Source organism: Pseudonaja textilis, chromosome 2 (genome assembly GCF_049901715.1).
Source record: "Pseudonaja textilis isolate UNSWEBS1 chromosome 2, rPseTex1.2, whole genome shotgun sequence".
NCBI classification, from domain to species: domain Eukaryota; kingdom Metazoa; phylum Chordata; class Lepidosauria; order Squamata; family Elapidae; genus Pseudonaja; species Pseudonaja textilis.
The window spans coordinates 245898966-245916443 of record NC_141991.1 but is presented as its reverse complement, the minus strand read 5'-3'; the positions used below and the strand labels follow the sequence as shown (position 1 = coordinate 245916443).

At 45.7% G+C, this 17478-nt stretch overlaps 1 protein-coding gene across 2 annotated transcripts in view; it reads left to right on the top strand.

The window, feature by feature from the left end:
* MAPK4 (mitogen-activated protein kinase 4) overlaps nt 1-17478 on the top strand; it is a 97685-nt gene that overhangs the window by 46244 nt on the left and 33963 nt on the right. For both annotated transcript variants that reach the window (XM_026714125.2, XM_087927502.1), the window contains 2 exons: nt 11956-12211; nt 13891-14462. In XM_026714125.2, coding sequence (XP_026569910.1) covers nt 13917-14462 — 546 coding nt within the window. In that variant the 5' untranslated portion in view covers nt 11956-12211; nt 13891-13916. The remainder of the gene's footprint in view (nt 1-11955; nt 12212-13890; nt 14463-17478) is intronic.

The following is a 17478-nucleotide window of genomic DNA, read 5'->3' as shown; positions in this document are numbered from 1 at the left end:
CTAAAAGCAGCGATTAAAACTGCCTTCTCCCATCTGGGAGTCTATGTTGGGGATTTCTGGAGTTTCAATACAGGTAGTCCTCGACTTATGACCATAATTGGAACCAGGTGGTTGTCAAGTGAGTTGTTGGAAGAAATTTCCCCAGTTTGTTCACAGCTGGGATACACCGCAGACGCTGAGAAGAAATGAATGCAGAAGCCAGCTGTCAGAAAGTGGAATTCTTTCAATGCTGGAAGGCAAGAAGCAAAAAGTGACAAAGCTGGAGCGTTCCTGGCTTGCAAGCAGCTTGGAAGTGTGAATCTGAGCCTTTTATGCTTAAGTCCCCTTTGAAGCTCCTGCAGCTTGATGGGTTTTGTTGTGTTTCTGCCCTGCATTTTTCCTGTTTTTCTGGGTTAATCCTGTTAGGGGGCAGGAAGGGGGAGTTTTGGTTTACTTTGGAGAGTTTATTTTTAGCCTGATTCCCCTTATCTTAATGGTTCTACTTAAGTGTTTCTGTTACTTTTCTGTTACTTTTGTAACGGCCAGTTAGCACTGCTGCTCTGAGTTTTCCTTTCAGCTGGTGCTTCTTGGTTTTCTTAAAGGGAGAAGGGCTGGCTTGAATCTCTCGGCGCGGTTTTCTGTGGTTTCTGGTGCTGTGAGGTTTCTGGTGCTGTCCTTTTGGGGTATACTTGTCACAGAGTCATGCCTGATTCTTTTAGCCATGGTTGTTAAATGAATCACCGCAGTTGCAAAGTGAATCGTTTGGTCATTAAGCTAATCCAATTCCCCCCACCATTGACTTGTTGGAAGCTGGCCAGGAAAGTCAGAAACGGTGATCACATGACCCCAGGATGCTGCAACCCTTGTGACTGCTGATTGCCAAGTGCCTGAATTTTAATCACATGACCATGGGGATGCTGGGAGGGTCATAAGGGTGAGGACCAATCATAAGTCACTTTTTTCGGTGCTGTCATAACTTTTGATGGTCAACAAATGAATGGTCATAACTTATAAGGACTTCCTGGACATCTGGAAGATGCTTGCATGGACAAGACTTAAAATGAGATTTTAATCTGTGGGACCGATTTATCAGACCAGTTTATAAGCAAGGATAGGACTTGACAAATGCTGTTGTACAGGTTGTCCTCTACTTAAAATAGTTCATTTAGTGACTGTTCAAGATTACAACACTAAAAAAGTGACTTATGATCGTTTTTCATCCTTATGACCCTTGCCTCCTGGGCCTCAGGGATGCCTCCTGGGAGAAGCAGTAAGACAGCCAGGGGGATTCCGGCACAGCTGATCATCGGAATAGCTGATCATCGGAACAGCTGATCATCGGAACAGCTGATCATCGGGAGGGGGAAAAAAGAAATACCTTAAGGAGTGACTGGGCAGGGGAGAACGCAGTCAGCGATGTCATGCCTGCACGATAAGGACTGACTGGGCAGGGCAGAGAGGGGCGGGGCCAGCCAGGGGCACGATTCCCCGGTTCTCCGAACTGCGCAGAATCTTAACAACCAGATCTATAGAACCGGTCCGAATCAGTAGAATCCCACCCCTGCTTACGACCATTGCAGCGTCCCCCCTGATGACATGATCAAAATTAAAGCTCTTTTTGCGACTGATTCATATTTAGGACAGTTGCAGTGTCCTGGGGTCATGTGAAGGTGCGACCTTTTGCCAAGCAAAGTCAGTGGGGAAGCCAGATTCCCTTACTAGCTGTGTTACTTAACTGCGGTGATTCCATTTAACAATTATGGCAAGAAAAGGTGATAAAAAGGGGGAGATCCACCTAACAAACGTCTCACTTAGCAACAGAAATGGGAGGCTGAATGGTGGCCGTAAATTGAGGACTGACTGTATTGTCCAATTGTTGAAAGAAATGTCCATCTGAGTTCAGTTCCAAGTGGGGAAAGAAGACACTGGAAACATGGTGACTGCTTGGAAAGATGGTTTATTGATGAACAGGATGGGTTCCTGGACAGAAAAGGGAAGAGAAGCTGAGAGTCCCTGGGTTTTATACCCTCTCTGGCTTTGAACTTCCTGGGGCACAGGAAGAATGTCCTGATTGGTTGCTGTCAGAGGTCATAGGCTGTCTATGTGCTAAGTTTGGTTGAAACTTGCTGGGTGATGCAATGAAGGGCAATCAAATGGCTCTGCTGGAAGGAGATAGATCTTTGTTATGTAGAATAGACTGTCCTACGCCTTAATGGCCCGTTAACAAAGGGAGGGGGCTGAGTTTCTGCCTCTCTGTGTTTCTACTTTTCTTATAGGGGAAATATTCTGCCTTTTTAATATATCCTAAAATATTTTATTTTTCTAGGAGAAGGGTGGTTTTTAACTTCCAACACTTTGTTAGCTGGATCTGAACATTTAAAATCTTGATTGTAAGGCAGCTGGGAAGTGTGAAAGATAAATGGCTGAACTAACATAAGGAAATGGGCCGGGGCTTCTGATGAAAGATTCAGATCTATTCCTGACATTATTCTCCTTGTCTTTAAAACATTTGGGGAAGGACAAAGTATGTATTCTAAACTGCATTTTGCTGAGTTGTACTCCAGGGCAGTAATTTCATTCTGACTTGATGATAGTAATCCAAAGACTTGGGTATAGATCTGACCCCAAGGTCTGTTTAATTTCCAAAAAGCCAAACCTTGATCGTGGATAAACTCGGTAGAATCTCTGAATATCAAAGTGTGCTAGCTGAATTTGGGAGGGTTTTTTTTTTCTTAGATAAAAATGGGTAAGAATTCAAACAAGAATGTCTGGGCCAAGGGCTGAGTAATTAACCTGGCTGTTGGCTTCAATTGTAGTCACTTTCTTGGGCCCTGACAATTTACAAAACCAAGGTGCATTTAGTTTGGCTTGATGCAAATGTCTTGATGTATGTTGTAAACCCAGGGATAGCATTACCAGTGGTGGGATTCAATTATTTTTACTACCGGTTCTGTGGGCGTGGCTTAGTGGGCATGGTGTGGCTTGGTGCGCGTGGCGTGGCATGGCTTGGTGGGCATGGCAGGAGAAGGATACTGCAAAATCCCCATTCTCTCCTCACCCCACTAACCTGCTTTCCAGCTCTGTTCTCCTGTGCAGGGCAACCAAAGAAGACCCAGCCGATCAGCTGGGACTCAGGAGGCAGAGAATAGATGGGACCAGTCAGAGGTGGTATTTGCCGGTTCTCCAAACTACTCAAAATTTCCGCTACCGGTTCTCCAGAACTGGTCAGAACCTGCTGAATACCACCTCTGAGTATTACTAAATAAATCTTAGCTTAAAGTATCATGTGAACGAATGTTACCACATTAACAAAAAAGATGTTGAGACTTTGGAAAAAAGTGCAGAGAAGAGCAACTAAGATAATAACAGATAACAGATAATCAGAGTTGGAAGGGACTTTATAGGTCATCTAGTCCAACCCCCTCCCCTCGCCCAAGCGGAAGACCCTACAACATTTCTGACAAATGGCAGTCCAATCTCTTCTTGGAGGTCTCAAGTGATGGCGCTGATTAAATATGATTAAAACTCTGGAGACTAAAACATATGAAGAACGGTTGAAGGAACCGGGTATGGCGGAGACATGATAGCAGTATTCCAGTATTTGAGGGACTACCACAAAGAAGATGGGGATCAACTTATTTTCCAAAGCCCCAGAAGACAAGACAAGAAGAAACAATGGATGGAAACTAATCAAGGAGAGAAGCAACCTGGAATTAAGAAGAAACTTCCTAACAGTGAGGACAATTAGCCAGTGGAACAGCTGGCCTCCAGAAGTTGTGGATGCTTCATTGTGGGAGATTTTAAAGAAGAGACTGGACAGCTACTTGTCTGGAATGTTAACAGATGATCAGAGTTGGAAAGGGACCTTGTAGGTCATCTAGTCCAACCCTTGGCCCAAGCAGGAGACCCTACACCATTTCTGACAAAATGGCAGTTCAATCTCTTCTTGGGTGGGTTTCAAAAATTTCAACAACCGGTTCTCTGCCCGGGTGCTGGGTGAGTGTGGCCACGGTGGGCGTGGCTTTGTTGGCCTCCTGCACCATGGCAGGGGGGGGGGCATTTTCACCCTCCCCAGACTCCGAAGGCTTTTTTCGAGCCTCTGGGAGGGCAAAAATGGCCTCCCGGAGGCCCGTTTTTCACCCTCCCTGAACCTCTGTGTGGGCTCTGCACTTACTTCACATCCAAAATGGGCCCTGTGGAGGCTCCTAGGAGGGGCGGGGTGAGGTGGGAGGGGCAGGGTGGGATGGGCAGGGCTAGCCAGGGGGCGGATTTGGCAGTTCTCTGAAGCGGCCATAACGTTAGCAGCCCACCCCTGTTATAACCCCTGCTTGAGCAGAAGGTCAGACTAGAAGACCTCCAAAGTCCCTTCCAGCTCTATTCTGATTGATTGAAATGTTGATGGGTGGCAACCGGAAGATCCTGGTACCATTATTGGAGACAAACCCTTCTTCTCAGAGAGCTTGTAGAATACTTTGCTGTGAGGTGGACTTCTAAATTCTTCGAAATCCACCCGATTTTGAAGTCTCTATCTCAGAACCATTATTGAGACCCACTGCTCCTGTCTGAAATGAACGGATTGCTTGAAAATAACTGCCGAGTTTCGTAGAAAATCTTAGATGGAGATTCCTAGTTACAACTGCAGAAGCAAACTCTTGGCATGCTTTGTTACCTAATAGAAAGCAAGGGGTCTTTGCATTTACATTTTTTGTCATGTGTGGGTGCGCTTCTAAACATATTTATTCACACTGCTGGCCAGTGGCCAGGGAGGCTCATCTATGTCAAATTTAGCTCTCTAGGAGCATCCTCTACTGTCAGTCAATGAGCAACGCCAGGACTTGGTTGTAGACTGCTGGAAGAGGTTGGATGAATGTCTTCTGCCACTTATTTGTCACGGTGACTATGCAGCCAAGTAACTTTGGCTCTACATCACTTACAGCTTTATAGTCTTATAGATCTGAGTTCATTTCAGCATGTCAATCAATCCATTCAGAGACCCCCCTATCTCTGTGGGCCCATGTAGATACTGTGCATGACTTCTGCCCGTAGGGCAATGAATGATCCTCAACCGTAGCCCCTTGAAGAAAACTGGCTGGTCAGTTGGAAGTCTACCCATCTTCAAGTGACGATGGTTGAGAAACACTGTTGTAGAGGTTTGCAGAATGGTCAATGCATGAAAGTCATATTTCCTGTGATGGGTGCATAAGGGTGTGTGTGTGTGTGTGTGTGTGTGTGTATGTGTGTGTGTGTGTGTGTGAGAGAGAGAGACAGAGACAGAGACAGAGACAGAGACAGAGAGACAGAAAAAGAAAGAAAATGAGAAAGAAAGAAAATGAGAGGAAGAGAGGGAAAGAGAAACAGGGAAAGGGAGAGAGGGAGGGAGAGAGAGAGGAAAAAAATGAGAGAGGGAAAGAGGGAGAGAGAGGGAAAGAGAGAGATATTTCTCTTTAATTGATGTCAATTCTTGATATGCAAGTCAAAATTATGACCTGTGGTTTTAAAAAAGTATTATAGTAGGTGTAGAGAGTGGAGATAGGAAGATGGAATTAAGATGCCTTCAGGCTTCTTAAGAAATCTGAAATATACTGCAAACGAACAAGCACACAAACAAATAGTGTGCCTCACAACAGTTGACTAATTTTTTTCCCTTCTCCTTCTCCAAACACCTTTGTGGTTTTTGATTTAAATAACACATATAAACTACTTTGGAGGTAGTTTTCAGCACATCTTTCTTTACTTTATCAAGAAGCTAAATTGGCTAAAATGCTTTTTCCACCATTTAAAAAGCCATAGAAGTTTTGATCTCTTAGGATTGTCCTCTGAGTGTACATTATTGACAAACTTAAGGTGAAGTGAGATCCTGTCCAGTTCTCTCACATAATGGAACACATGGTAGTGTGTGTTAGTGTGATGGCTGATATGCCATCTAAACCCTGGAGATTGTGCCCATATGTCTATTACTGCAATCCTGCTAGCTGTTGCTACATTGTGTGTGTGTGTGTGTAAATATGTTATCTCTCTGTTGGCCTCTGTTCATTTGGCACCGGGATTGTTGCTAAATATAACCTGTAATCAGCCAGCATTGCAAAAATGTGAGGTCATTATTAGAGGCTGATTCTCAGTTACCCCTTGAATCTTTTTGTTGTGGTGTACTGAAAGCGCACACTTGCCGGCACCCACAATGCAATGCACCCTGACCCCCTATGCGCATGCATGTGCAACACTTCCACCCCTTTACCTGCACTGCACATGCGCACACTTCCCAGCTGATTTTTTGGCCCGTTTGAGACCGTTTTTGCCCTCCTGGAGGTTCGAAGGAAGCCGCTGCAGCCTTGTGAGGCCAATAAATGGGCCTTCCAGAAATACCGGAAGTGCCCGTTTTCAGCTTCCGGAAGGCCTTTGGAGCCCAGGGAAGCCTCGGGAACCTGAAAACAGGCCTGTTTTGGCACTTCCTGTATTTCCGGAAAGCCCGTTTTTTGGCCTCCTGTGGCTGCAGAGGCTTCCCTCAAACCTCCAGGAGGGTGAAAACAGGCCGAAAAATCAGCTGGGAGGCGCGTGCATGCGCAGTGCAGGTAAGTTTGGCTGGGGCTCGCGTGCCCGCTGTTGTATATAGACATTTGCATACTCGTAATACTACGTTCCGATTGGACAATCACTACCGCCTAGCGATTGGTGGTTAACAACGGATTATGATTGGCCGCCTAAACGGCGGGAGGTTTAAAATGATGCCATTGGTTGCGAGCCGTGAGCAGCCGCTATAAAAGAGGCTGCTGCAGCTCGAGTTTAGTTGAAGTTACTGACAGTTAAAAAAAGAGCTCGGTCTCGTGTCTACTTTGTTCTGGTGATAGAACACCCGCATAAATGGTACTGCGTGCTGCCTGTGACACGCATGGATAGGTTCGCCATTACGGCTGTAGAGAACATACCCACTGGAACAAACTTGGTGGCACTGCTTTTGAAAAGCACCTCAGGAGCAAAACCATTCGATTCATCTTCCATTATTTAGGGCAGGGATCTGCAACCTTAAACACTCAAAGTGCCATTTGGATGCGTTTCCCACAGAAAAGAAAACCCCGGGAACCAATAATTTAACAACCGGTGTGACTGGGTGGGCATGGCCAACTCGATGTCATTCCCTCCCACCCAGTCACCTCCTGCTCTGGAATATGGAGCAAGTCTCCATCCCCCACCATCACCCTTACCTTCTCAGGCCAGGCAAGGAGGGGCGGGGCGGGGCCAGCCAGTGGTAGAATCAGCCGACAGGAAGCCACAGCAGAGGGCCGAAAGAGCCGCATGTGGCTCCAGAGCCACAGGTTGCAGACCTCTGATTTAGGGTATGCAGTTGTTGGCAGCTTCAGTGCAGCATCTTCCAAGCTGTCTATCAGCTCCCCCTTCTTCCTGAAAGCTGTTATGAAACTAGATTGGGCTAGGATAATTGTAAAGTGCATTTTTTATTAGCTAGCTGTTGATCACGAACAGAATCTGCTGAGATAGTTATGAGCTTCCTTTTATAATCTGAGCCAGGGAGAATTCATTTCTCGTCTTTTCTCCCAACCCTCATAATTTCAAAGCTTGGATCCTTCCTCTTGGGAGCCAGAGAGGAGGACATCAGAGGCGCCTGCACAGAAGCAAACGAAATCTACTTTGTTTGTCATGGTTGCAGATTCTTCTTAAAAGCCTCCTTTTAGAAGCCTCCAAGCAGATTAAAATGGAAGCAGGGACCATCCCTCTAATTCAGGGGTCTCCAATCTTGGCAACTTTAAGACTTGTGGACTTTAACTCCCAGAATCCTCCAGCCAGCAAAGCTAACTGAGGAACTCTGGGAGTTGAAGTCCACAAGTCTTAAAGTTGCCAAGGTTGGAGACCCCTGCTCTAATGTTCTCTAGCTACTGGATTGATAGATGTTCTTCTGCTAGTGCTTGTAGCCCCTAATACTTCTTCTTAAGTGTATTCAACTGCTTTTTTAAAAAAAGATATCCAAGGTGATATACATCCTAGGAACCTGTAGCCAGAAGTACTGCATTTTCAAACTATTGCTTAGTTGACACGAATCCACCTCCAGATGTGAGTTCAGAGGAGGAGGGTGAATTTGAGTTTGCAGAGCAGGGGTGTCAAACTCAGTTTCATTGAGGGCTGCATCAGGGCTGTGTCTGACCTCGGGGCCCCCAGGGTTGGGCGTGGCCAGCTCAACAGCAATCTTGTTGAGGGGGAGCACCTGTGGCGGCCAAGTGCTAAGGCAGGACTTCCCTCAGACCCTCCCTCCCTCTCATAATCTCCTTCCTGCCCTCCCTCCCTCCCTCCCTCCTTCCTTCCTTCCTTTTCTTTTTCCTCCCCTCTTCATTCTCCTTCCTTCCTTCCCATCTTCCCATCTTTTTCTTTCCTCTTTCCCTTTCTCCTTTAATGTCCCTTCTTGCATGCTCAAAGGCAAAAGGGGAACCATTTCTCCTTTTGTTTTGTTTTGAGTTTGTTTTGCTAGCAAAGGACCGACCCTCAGGGTCTCTGCCCAACAAAAACGGAGCCCAGGAGGGCTGTGTGGCCCTGCCGGGCTCCATTTTCACTGGCAGAGGCACCGTGGGCTGGTCCTTCACTGTTTCTAGGGCAGGCTCAGGGGCCAGATCTAAGCACCTCGTGGGCCAGATCCAGCCCCTGGGCCTTGAGTTTGACATCCCCGCTGCAGAGGAAAGCATGGATCTGAGTGTTGGTCAGGATCAGGGCTCGGAGAACGTTACCCTGTCAACTGGGTCAATGGAGCAGCAACAGGTTGAGACCGAGCCAGTTGAGGTGTAGCAAGTTGGTCAGGAAGCTCCAGGCCATGACCAGGACCGTTAGCAAGGAGGAGGAGGAGTTGATCCAAGGACACACAGAGCAGAGAGGAGACAGGCACAATGTTGGTCAGCAAGACTACCCATGAGGAGGCAACCTCACTTCTCATGAATTGGGTGCATTGGGTTGCCTACTTGATCCCACTCTGGGGATTTGAATGTTGCTGGAGCAACATGCCCACTTCTGTGCCTTTGTGTGTCTGTGCCATGTATCCTGACCCTTTGGACTCCTGGACTGCTTTCCTGGACTTTGTGTGTGCCCGTTGGACTCAGTTATTCAGTGACTCTTGCCGTGCCGAACTCGGGATCTGGATATGTGTAACACGGGCTTTCTGAGGACCTGTTTTTTGTGGGGGGGTTGAATAAACACCTGTAGATTCTTGTTCTATGTGTGTGTGTGTCTGTGGAGTGGGAAGTGGGGCAGCACAGTAGTAGATTCTATGTATTTTTCTTGTTTTCTAGACATTCCTTTCAATTATAGGACGAATCCGTAGTACCAAGCCCTGTACCTCCTGAATTCAGTTTTAACAAATAAACAAGCTTGTTGTCCTCAGAGGTGTGAGGGTACAATGAAAAACAGGATGTTCACACACACACACATTCTGTACACCCTTGGCCAACTTATCCCTGCATGAATACAAGAACATGATGTACAGTACTTGGAGAATTTAACCGAGAACCTCTCCTGCTTTGAAAGGAATGCTAACGTAAGCTCTCCTTCATTAAATTAAGTGGAGAGTAGTATTAAATGGGGAGTGGGATTCTAGCCCAGTATTAAATCAGTGGTCTTGTGGGGCAGAAGACCTTCTGATGGAGAACAACTGCTGTGGCCACGAGAAACAGCAGCATTAGAGAAAGATAGGAAGGGCAATAGAGATCTAAAAATAAATAAATAGAGGAGACATTTTTTCTTCTTGTGACAGTCAACCGAGTTTCTTTTGTACACTTTTCATTATGTAAAGGGCTCGTTTCCATGCCTGTAATCTAAAATGGGCTGAAAAGGTGTCAGCTTTCTGAAGTACAGGCAGTCCTTGACTTACGACCACATTTGAGCCTGGGATTTCTGTTGTTAAATGTTTAAGTGAGTTTTGTCCCATTTTACAACCTGCTTTGTCTCAGTTGCTAAGTGAATCGCTCAGTTGATAAGCCGGTAACCTGGTCATTAAGTGAATCTGGTTTCCCCATTGACTTTGCTCATCAGAAGATCACAAAAGGTGATCACATGAACAACGATCGTAAGTAGGAATCAGTTGCCAAGCACCGGAATTTTGATCTCATGATCGTAGGGATGCGGCAAAGGCCGTAATGGTGAAAAACAATCATAAGCCATTTATTTTCCCGTGCTGTTGTAACTTTGAACCGTCACTAAATGAACTGTTGCAAGTCTAGGACTATCCTGTAGTCCAGACAAAAAGCACACCAAGGAGAGCCAGGGTGGTGCAGTGATTGTAATGTAGTATTGCAGGCAAACTCAGCCCACAGCCTGGAGTTCGATCCTGACACGTCCAAGGTTGACTCAGCCTTCCCTCCTTCCGAGGTGGGTAAAATGAGGACCCAGATTGTTGGGGGCAAATAGACTGACTCTGTAAACTGCTTGGAGAGGGCTGTAAAGCCCTGTGAAGCAGTATATAGGTCTAAGTGCTATTGCTGTTGCTACTAGCTCTAACATTATATTTAAGATATTTAACAGAATCTTGCAGTCGAAAAGTATTGCCCTGAGCACATTCCTGCTGCAGTCTAAGCTGCCTCTAATCCTACCATTCACTAGTCCAGGGGTCTCCCAACTTTTTTGGCTGAAGAATTCTGGGAGTTGAAGTCCACATGTCTTAAAGTTGCCAAGGTTGGAGACCCCTGGACCAGTCTGTGGTTTTTCCTCTTTTCTCCCCAGGTCATTTAACTAAGGTAAGGAGCCTTTGTAGGTAAGCAGCAAAATTATTTTGGGGCGGGGAATAGGTTGCAACTACTCTTTATATTTTTAAGGCGTGAAAGTGGAACTTGCTCCTCGCGACCTGCTCTTATAGCTTGGCACAACATCGTTCTATATTAGGATTTGCAGTATGGTGCTAGCTGAACGATTTAGAGCCGGGGCGTCAAACTGATCCAGCCTGCGGGGTGCTTAGATCTGGCCTGTGGAGGACCGGCCTGTGGTGCCTCTGCCAATGAAAACGGAGCTCCGTAGGGCCTTACGTGCCTCCCACGAGCTCTGTTTTCACTTGGAAAGGGTTGCAGGAGGTTATTGCAGCTGAAAATGGGGCTCGGGAGCCCATTTTCACTGGCAGAGCACTCAGGCCATCACTGGCACCCCTGAGACGAGTGATGTCATGCTGGCCACATCCACCCTGGCCATGCCCACCCCGGTCTTCCAAGGTCAAACACAACCCTGATGTAGCCGTCAATGAAATCAAGTTTGATACCCCTGATTGAAAGGGAAGGAAATGGAAAATTATATTTTTTTGAACCATGTGAGATTGTATTCTTAATAAGAAGACAGAAATCATATAGGGTTTTTGATAGTCTTGTATGAGATTGGGCAAGTTTTCAACCCGAGACCAGAAAAGGCGGCTTCTCACCTTTGCTGAAGTCTTTAATGGGATTATGGCTCAGATGTTTGGACTTTTATTTTGTAAACTTATTTGCTGGTTGAGCCAATGGACACGTTCTCGTTATTGCTACTGAAAGGGAAACAAATTATTCTGCTACTCGAGGCAAAACAAAGAACAAGAATCCAAGCATCTGTTCCTAAAATTGCAAGAATAAAATAAAATATAATTAATTGCCTAACAGCTTGCCTCTTTTTCATGATATCTGAAATGACCTGCATAAGGAAGCTGCTTGATTCTGCTTAATGTTACGACCAGTTCACCAAACTGGTTCCTCGATCCCCCTCGCTTACTTATTCATCAGCGTGATCAACAGAGAGGGACATATTTTAATATAAATTGATATTTCATGGACTTTCAAAGGAGTTGGAAGAGTTACAACGTGATGTTAACATCATATCTGTATCACAGAGATAAGACTTGCATTTCTAAAAAGCATTTGCCTATCTCGTTTGTGTTTTCCTTAGGCATGTTGAACTTCAAGAAGACAGCATTTAAATAAAAATAATTATATTAATAAGTTAATTTTATGGACTTTTTTTCCCCTCTCCTTACAGGAAGAACGATGATCACAAGCGAGAAGGAGAGAGACATAATGAAAAGTAAATGAGGAATCTACCACTAAGAAAAAGAAGCAGAAAAACGGGGAAATGCCTAGGATAGACATCTGCGGTCTTACGTTCAATTGACAGAGAACAAAATTTATCTTCTTGTGAGGATGGGACTGGAAATTAATCTTGTATTAAGGAATGAATATCAACCTTCATTCTCAGGAAAACTGCTGACGGAGCCCATGAAAAATAGAAGTTTCAGGTATAAATGTTGCTTTCTAAAGCCTGTAGCAGGAGGTCCATATCTGTCAAAACCAATGGGATATTAAACATATTTTAGAACAGTGGTGGCTAACCTTTTGGGGCTCCTGTGCCCAAAATTGTGCGTGCATCAGCACGCACGTACTTGTGTGCCAGCACCCAGAATGCAATGCGCACCCCCTCCCCATGCCCCCTGTGCATGCGCGTGCAATTCCACCCCTTACCTGAACTGCGCCTCACAGCTGATTTTTTTCTGGTTGGTTTGAGGTCTTTTGGCCTCCCAGAGGCTTGGGAAAAAGCCTCTGCAAGGCTTTTCAGGCCGAATTATAGGCCCATTTCGTCACTTCTGGTATTACAGGAAGTGATGAAATGGGCCTATTGTCCTGAAAAACCTTGCAGAGGCTTTTTCCAAGCCTCTGGGAGGCCAAAAAAGACCTCAGACCAACCCCAAAAAATCAGCTGTGAGGCATGTGCATGCGCAGTGAGGTAAGTTTGCCTGTGGCTTGTGTGCCAATACAAATGGCTCTGCGTGCCATAGGCTCGCCATCACAGTTCTAGAATTTAAAGTTCATGAGGTTGCATTTCCAGGAATTGAAAGATGAGGAGAGTCATTTAAAACTATTTTTTTCCACCCAATCCGTCATCTAAATTGATGCTTTTAAGTTAGCAAGTTCATTTTGGAAAAAACACTTGGAGCTCTTCTTCATTGCGTATTCCCGCAAGTGCAGGGTCCATTTTTCAGACCATTGAATGCCACTTTGCATGGTCAGCTGCGTCTCCAGGGTGCAGGCTCGCAGTTTGCATATCTTAGTTGATGGTATCTTGCCATCTCTGGTTTGGGCACCCTCGAGGTTGCTGGCCATTGACTTCTAGTTGGTAGGCAATCTTGGCTACAGTGGAAGGGGCTGCTCTCAGGACATGTCCTTACTAGCGGAGCCAGCTGTTCTTACCCAGCTCCTCAAGCACAACAAACCCTCTGAAGTTAACTCAAAGATTCCTTTATTAGGAGCGCCAGCAGGTCCGGCAAAAAGTTTATCTCTTACCACAGGCTAACAAGTCTGTCCGGCAGGGAGATGAATAGTTGTCTGCTAGTTGCCTTTTATCCCCAGAGCTAGGGTGGGGCTTCACTAGTAGCAGTGGCTCTTCCTTCCCAAGGACCGGCCCATAGATTTCCACTGCTCTCCTTTCCTCTGCCTTCTGTGCATCCGCATGTCAGGCACTGGACGCAGCTGTTCCTCCTCTTCCTCATCAGCCACCTCCAAACCTGGGGACTGTTGACTCTCCATCTGAGGGCTCACAGATGGCCCAGGTTCCATCTCTCTCCCGCTCCCTCTCCCCCTCTCTCTCTGCCAGCTCCATTCCCTCTTCCCCCTCGGAATTCTCAGGTTCCTTTGATGTTGACTCCCACACCTCCTCTAATTTGGCTGCTGGAGGAGCTGGCAGCCAGCAGGCCGCAATGCCAGCCTTCTCTCATCTTCTCTATCATTGGTATCAGAAAGTTTGGAAGAAGCTTGGAGGTGCAATCTAAAAATTGATACCTTTGAAATGAATGTCTTCTCCTTTGATCTGATGGGCCTCTAGCATGGCAAATTGTAACGGTTAAGAATGAAGATTTGTTTTAGTTCATACCACCTGGGTCATTGGAGACGGTTTCAGCTCCTCCTGGACTTTTTATTGCAGGGCAAAGCAGGAGTAGACCCTGCACCATGGCAGAGAAGTGTGATTACATCGCAAGCGTCTACGGTTACGACCTGGGTTGCCGATTCATCAACTTCAGGCCGTTGGGCTTTGGCGTGAACGGGCTGGTTCTGTCTGCAGTCGACAGCAAGAGCTGCTGCAAAGTTGCCGTGAAAAAGATCGCCATCAATGACGCGCAGAGCTTGAAGCATGCTTTCCGGGAGATCAAGATCATCCGCCGACTGGATCACGACAACATCGTGAAGGTCTATGACGTCTTAGGGCCCAAAGGGGCGGACCTCCAGGGAGACCTGTTCAAATTCAACGTGGTGTACATCATCCAGGAATACATGGAGACGGACCTGGCTCGTCTGTTGGAACAAGGACCGCTTTCAGAGGAACATGCCAGACTTTTCATGTACCAGTTGCTCAGGGGCCTGAAATACATCCATTCAGCCAATGTCTTACATAGGGACTTGAAACCAGCCAACATCTTCATCAATACGAATGACTTGCTGTTGAAGATCGGTGACTTTGGACTGGCCCGTGTCGTGGATCAACATTACTCACACAAGGTATGGCATTCCATTTGTTTTGCTATCGTGGCCCAATCGCCGTTCGCACAGACGATGGTTTCAGATTTACCATCCCAGAGTAATCTCGGGCTTTGTGAGATTTGTTTTTCCCAGGGAGACATTCAGACATTTCTGTGTTGTATAATAGCAATCGCACTTAGACTTATATACCGCTTCCCAGTGCTTTTACACCCCTCTCTAAGCAGTTTACAGAGTCAGCCTATGGCCCCCAACAACCTGGGTCCGCATTTTACCCACCTCGGAAGGATGGAAAGCTAAGCCAATCAGATTTGAACTGCCGAACTGTTGGCAGTCGGCAGTAAACAGAAGTAGCCTGCAATATTCCATTCTAACCGATGTGCCACCATGGCAGAACAATAACAGGACAATGAATAACAGAGTTGGTGGGGGGGACTTTGAGGGTCTTCTACTCCAGGGGTCGCCAACCTTTTGGACCTCAGGGACCACCAAACTCATAATTTTAAATCCTGTGGACCAAAGACCCTGGAAAAATCCCCCCAAAAGTCTGCAGGAAAATCCCCCATCCTGTTTTCCTACCAATCGATCATTCTTTATTTGGAATCTCGTAGGATACCATCTCCAGCTCCGTTCTCAGGGAGAAAGAGAGAGAGACTTTTGGCTTCATGCAAGGAAAGCAGCAGAAGCAGCAGAAGTCTTTCTTTCTCTCCCCCAAACTCCACCAGAAATGAGTCTCAACTTGTCGCGCTGGCACAGCCTCTTGGAGCAGGATGCCTTGCAGGGTCCCAAAGACTCATTTCTGGCAGAGTTTCTGGGAGAGCAAGAATGACTTTTGCTGCTTTCCTTGCATGTAGCCAAAAGCAAAAGAAGGAAGAAGCGGAAAGAAGTAGCCCGATGGCCAGGGGAGGCTCGTGGGGCAAGTTCCCCCCATCCTCCCTTTCCCCTCTCCCCTCACTACCTCGTGTTGTTTGCAATGCAAGCGACACAAGCCTTATGTTCCCACAGGCCATGTGGGTGGCGCAGCCTTGTGTTCCCACGCAGCCTGGATTAATTGCTTTGGGGGTGACATTTCTCTGCAGACCAGCAAAATTTTCTTGTGGACTACCGGTGGTCCCTGGCCCACTGGTTGGCGACCACTGTTCTAGTCCATCCTCCTGCTCAAGCAGAAAGCCTTATAACAGTGATGGCTAACCTTTTCAGCACCAAGTGCCCAAAGCATGCACACCTGTGCACATCCCCAAAATGCAATGCACGCATGCACCCTTTTCATGCACCCCACCCCCCAAGCATGCACAGCAGAGACCTGAAGACCAGCTGGCCGGCGGGAAGCACGTACACGCATGTGCAGCAGAGTGGATTTGGGGCGATGGCTCGTGTGCCCAGAGAGAGGGCTCTGCATGCCACCTCTGGCATGCATGGCATAGGTTCGCCATCATGGCCTTATAACATTTCAGATAAATTGCTGTCCGGTCTCTTCTTAAAAACCTTCAGTGTTGGAAGGATGCACACCTTCTGGAGGCAGGTTGTTCCACTGATTAATTGTTCTGACTGTCAGGAAATTTCTCCTTAGTTCTAAGTTGCTTCTCTCTTTGATTAGTTTCCATCCGTTGCTTCTTGTCCTGCCTTCAGGTGCTTTGGAGAATAGCTTGACCCCCTCTTCTTTGTGGCAGCCCCTCAGATATTGGAACACTGCTATCAGGTCTCCACTAGTCCTTCTTTTCATTAAACTAGACCAGGGGTTCCCAACCTGGGGTGCTCGCACCCCCTGGGAGTATGAGACGATATTCCAGGGGGTGCGAGAAAAGTCCAGGTAAATAATAGGATATTGGCTATATGTTGGCATTTTTATTTTCTTTTGCAATGGATTAACTTTGTTTTCATTTTAGAGTTAAGTATCGTTATTTAGTGGCCGTCACATACATAGCTGAAAAGATTCAATCCTACCATATATTTAATGCGTTCAGTTGTTCCTAAAGTCTAAATTTCAGGGGGTGCGAGGTTCGAGTGAAATTTCTTTAGGGGTGCGGGGCGAAAAAAAGGTTGGGAACCACTGAACTAGACATACCCAGTTCCTTTTTTTTTTTTTTAAGTTTTATTGATTTTAGCAACAAACAAAACCACATAAAACATACAACATAAAACATAAAAACATCCTCCTCCTTCATAGATTTACAAACAGTGTATTGGTTGGTTTACCACTTTTTTTGTGCATCCGTTTCCTAAACGCCATTATAGTTATATTACATAATAACTCATATTATCGATCAACAATTGTATAACCTAGTATCATTACTGAGAAATCATTTAACTATAATTTTGTTAACTCATACTTTAACGAGATAACTATAATTTACTTAATTTATTTCACAACAAATCATAAGATCATACAAAATCTATCTTAATAAAGTTTTATAAAAATAATATCAAAGAAAAAAAAAGAAAATATATATTCATTATATCCTAAGTCTAAATATTCTGTTATTATGTTTTATTATCTAGTTCCTGATCACTGATGGAAATCTTCTCCTCCCTCATATTCCCTTGTCCATACCTTAATGCCTTTACAAGTAAGATGCTTTCATATGTATTGGCATAAACTCACTATTCAACAGGTGAACGAGTTTTGCTGGCACATCAACGCTTCCATCGCAAGGCCTTGTCCCTTAGCAGTTACACCTCAGGAACGAAACTGTCTCCTTCAAATAATAAGTGTTCACTCTACGGAGCCTCGAGTTAAATAATACAGCATAATTACAACAGATAAAAGGGAGCTTGAAAACATACATCTTGCAACCGGGTGCAAACCTGAGAAAGATATGAATGTCTTCCACCTCCTACTGTTAAAATAAATGTGCCAGTTTAAACAAGGCAGACATTTTAGTAAATGTTTGGTATTGTAATTTATCACACCTCATGCTGTTAAAACAAAACAGGGCCTCCTTGTACCATTCCGTCCATCTGTCATTTGGCTCATGAAAGATACTTATTGCCTAGCAAATGTTCTTCTTACCTTTTGCAGATTCAAAAGAAACAAGAG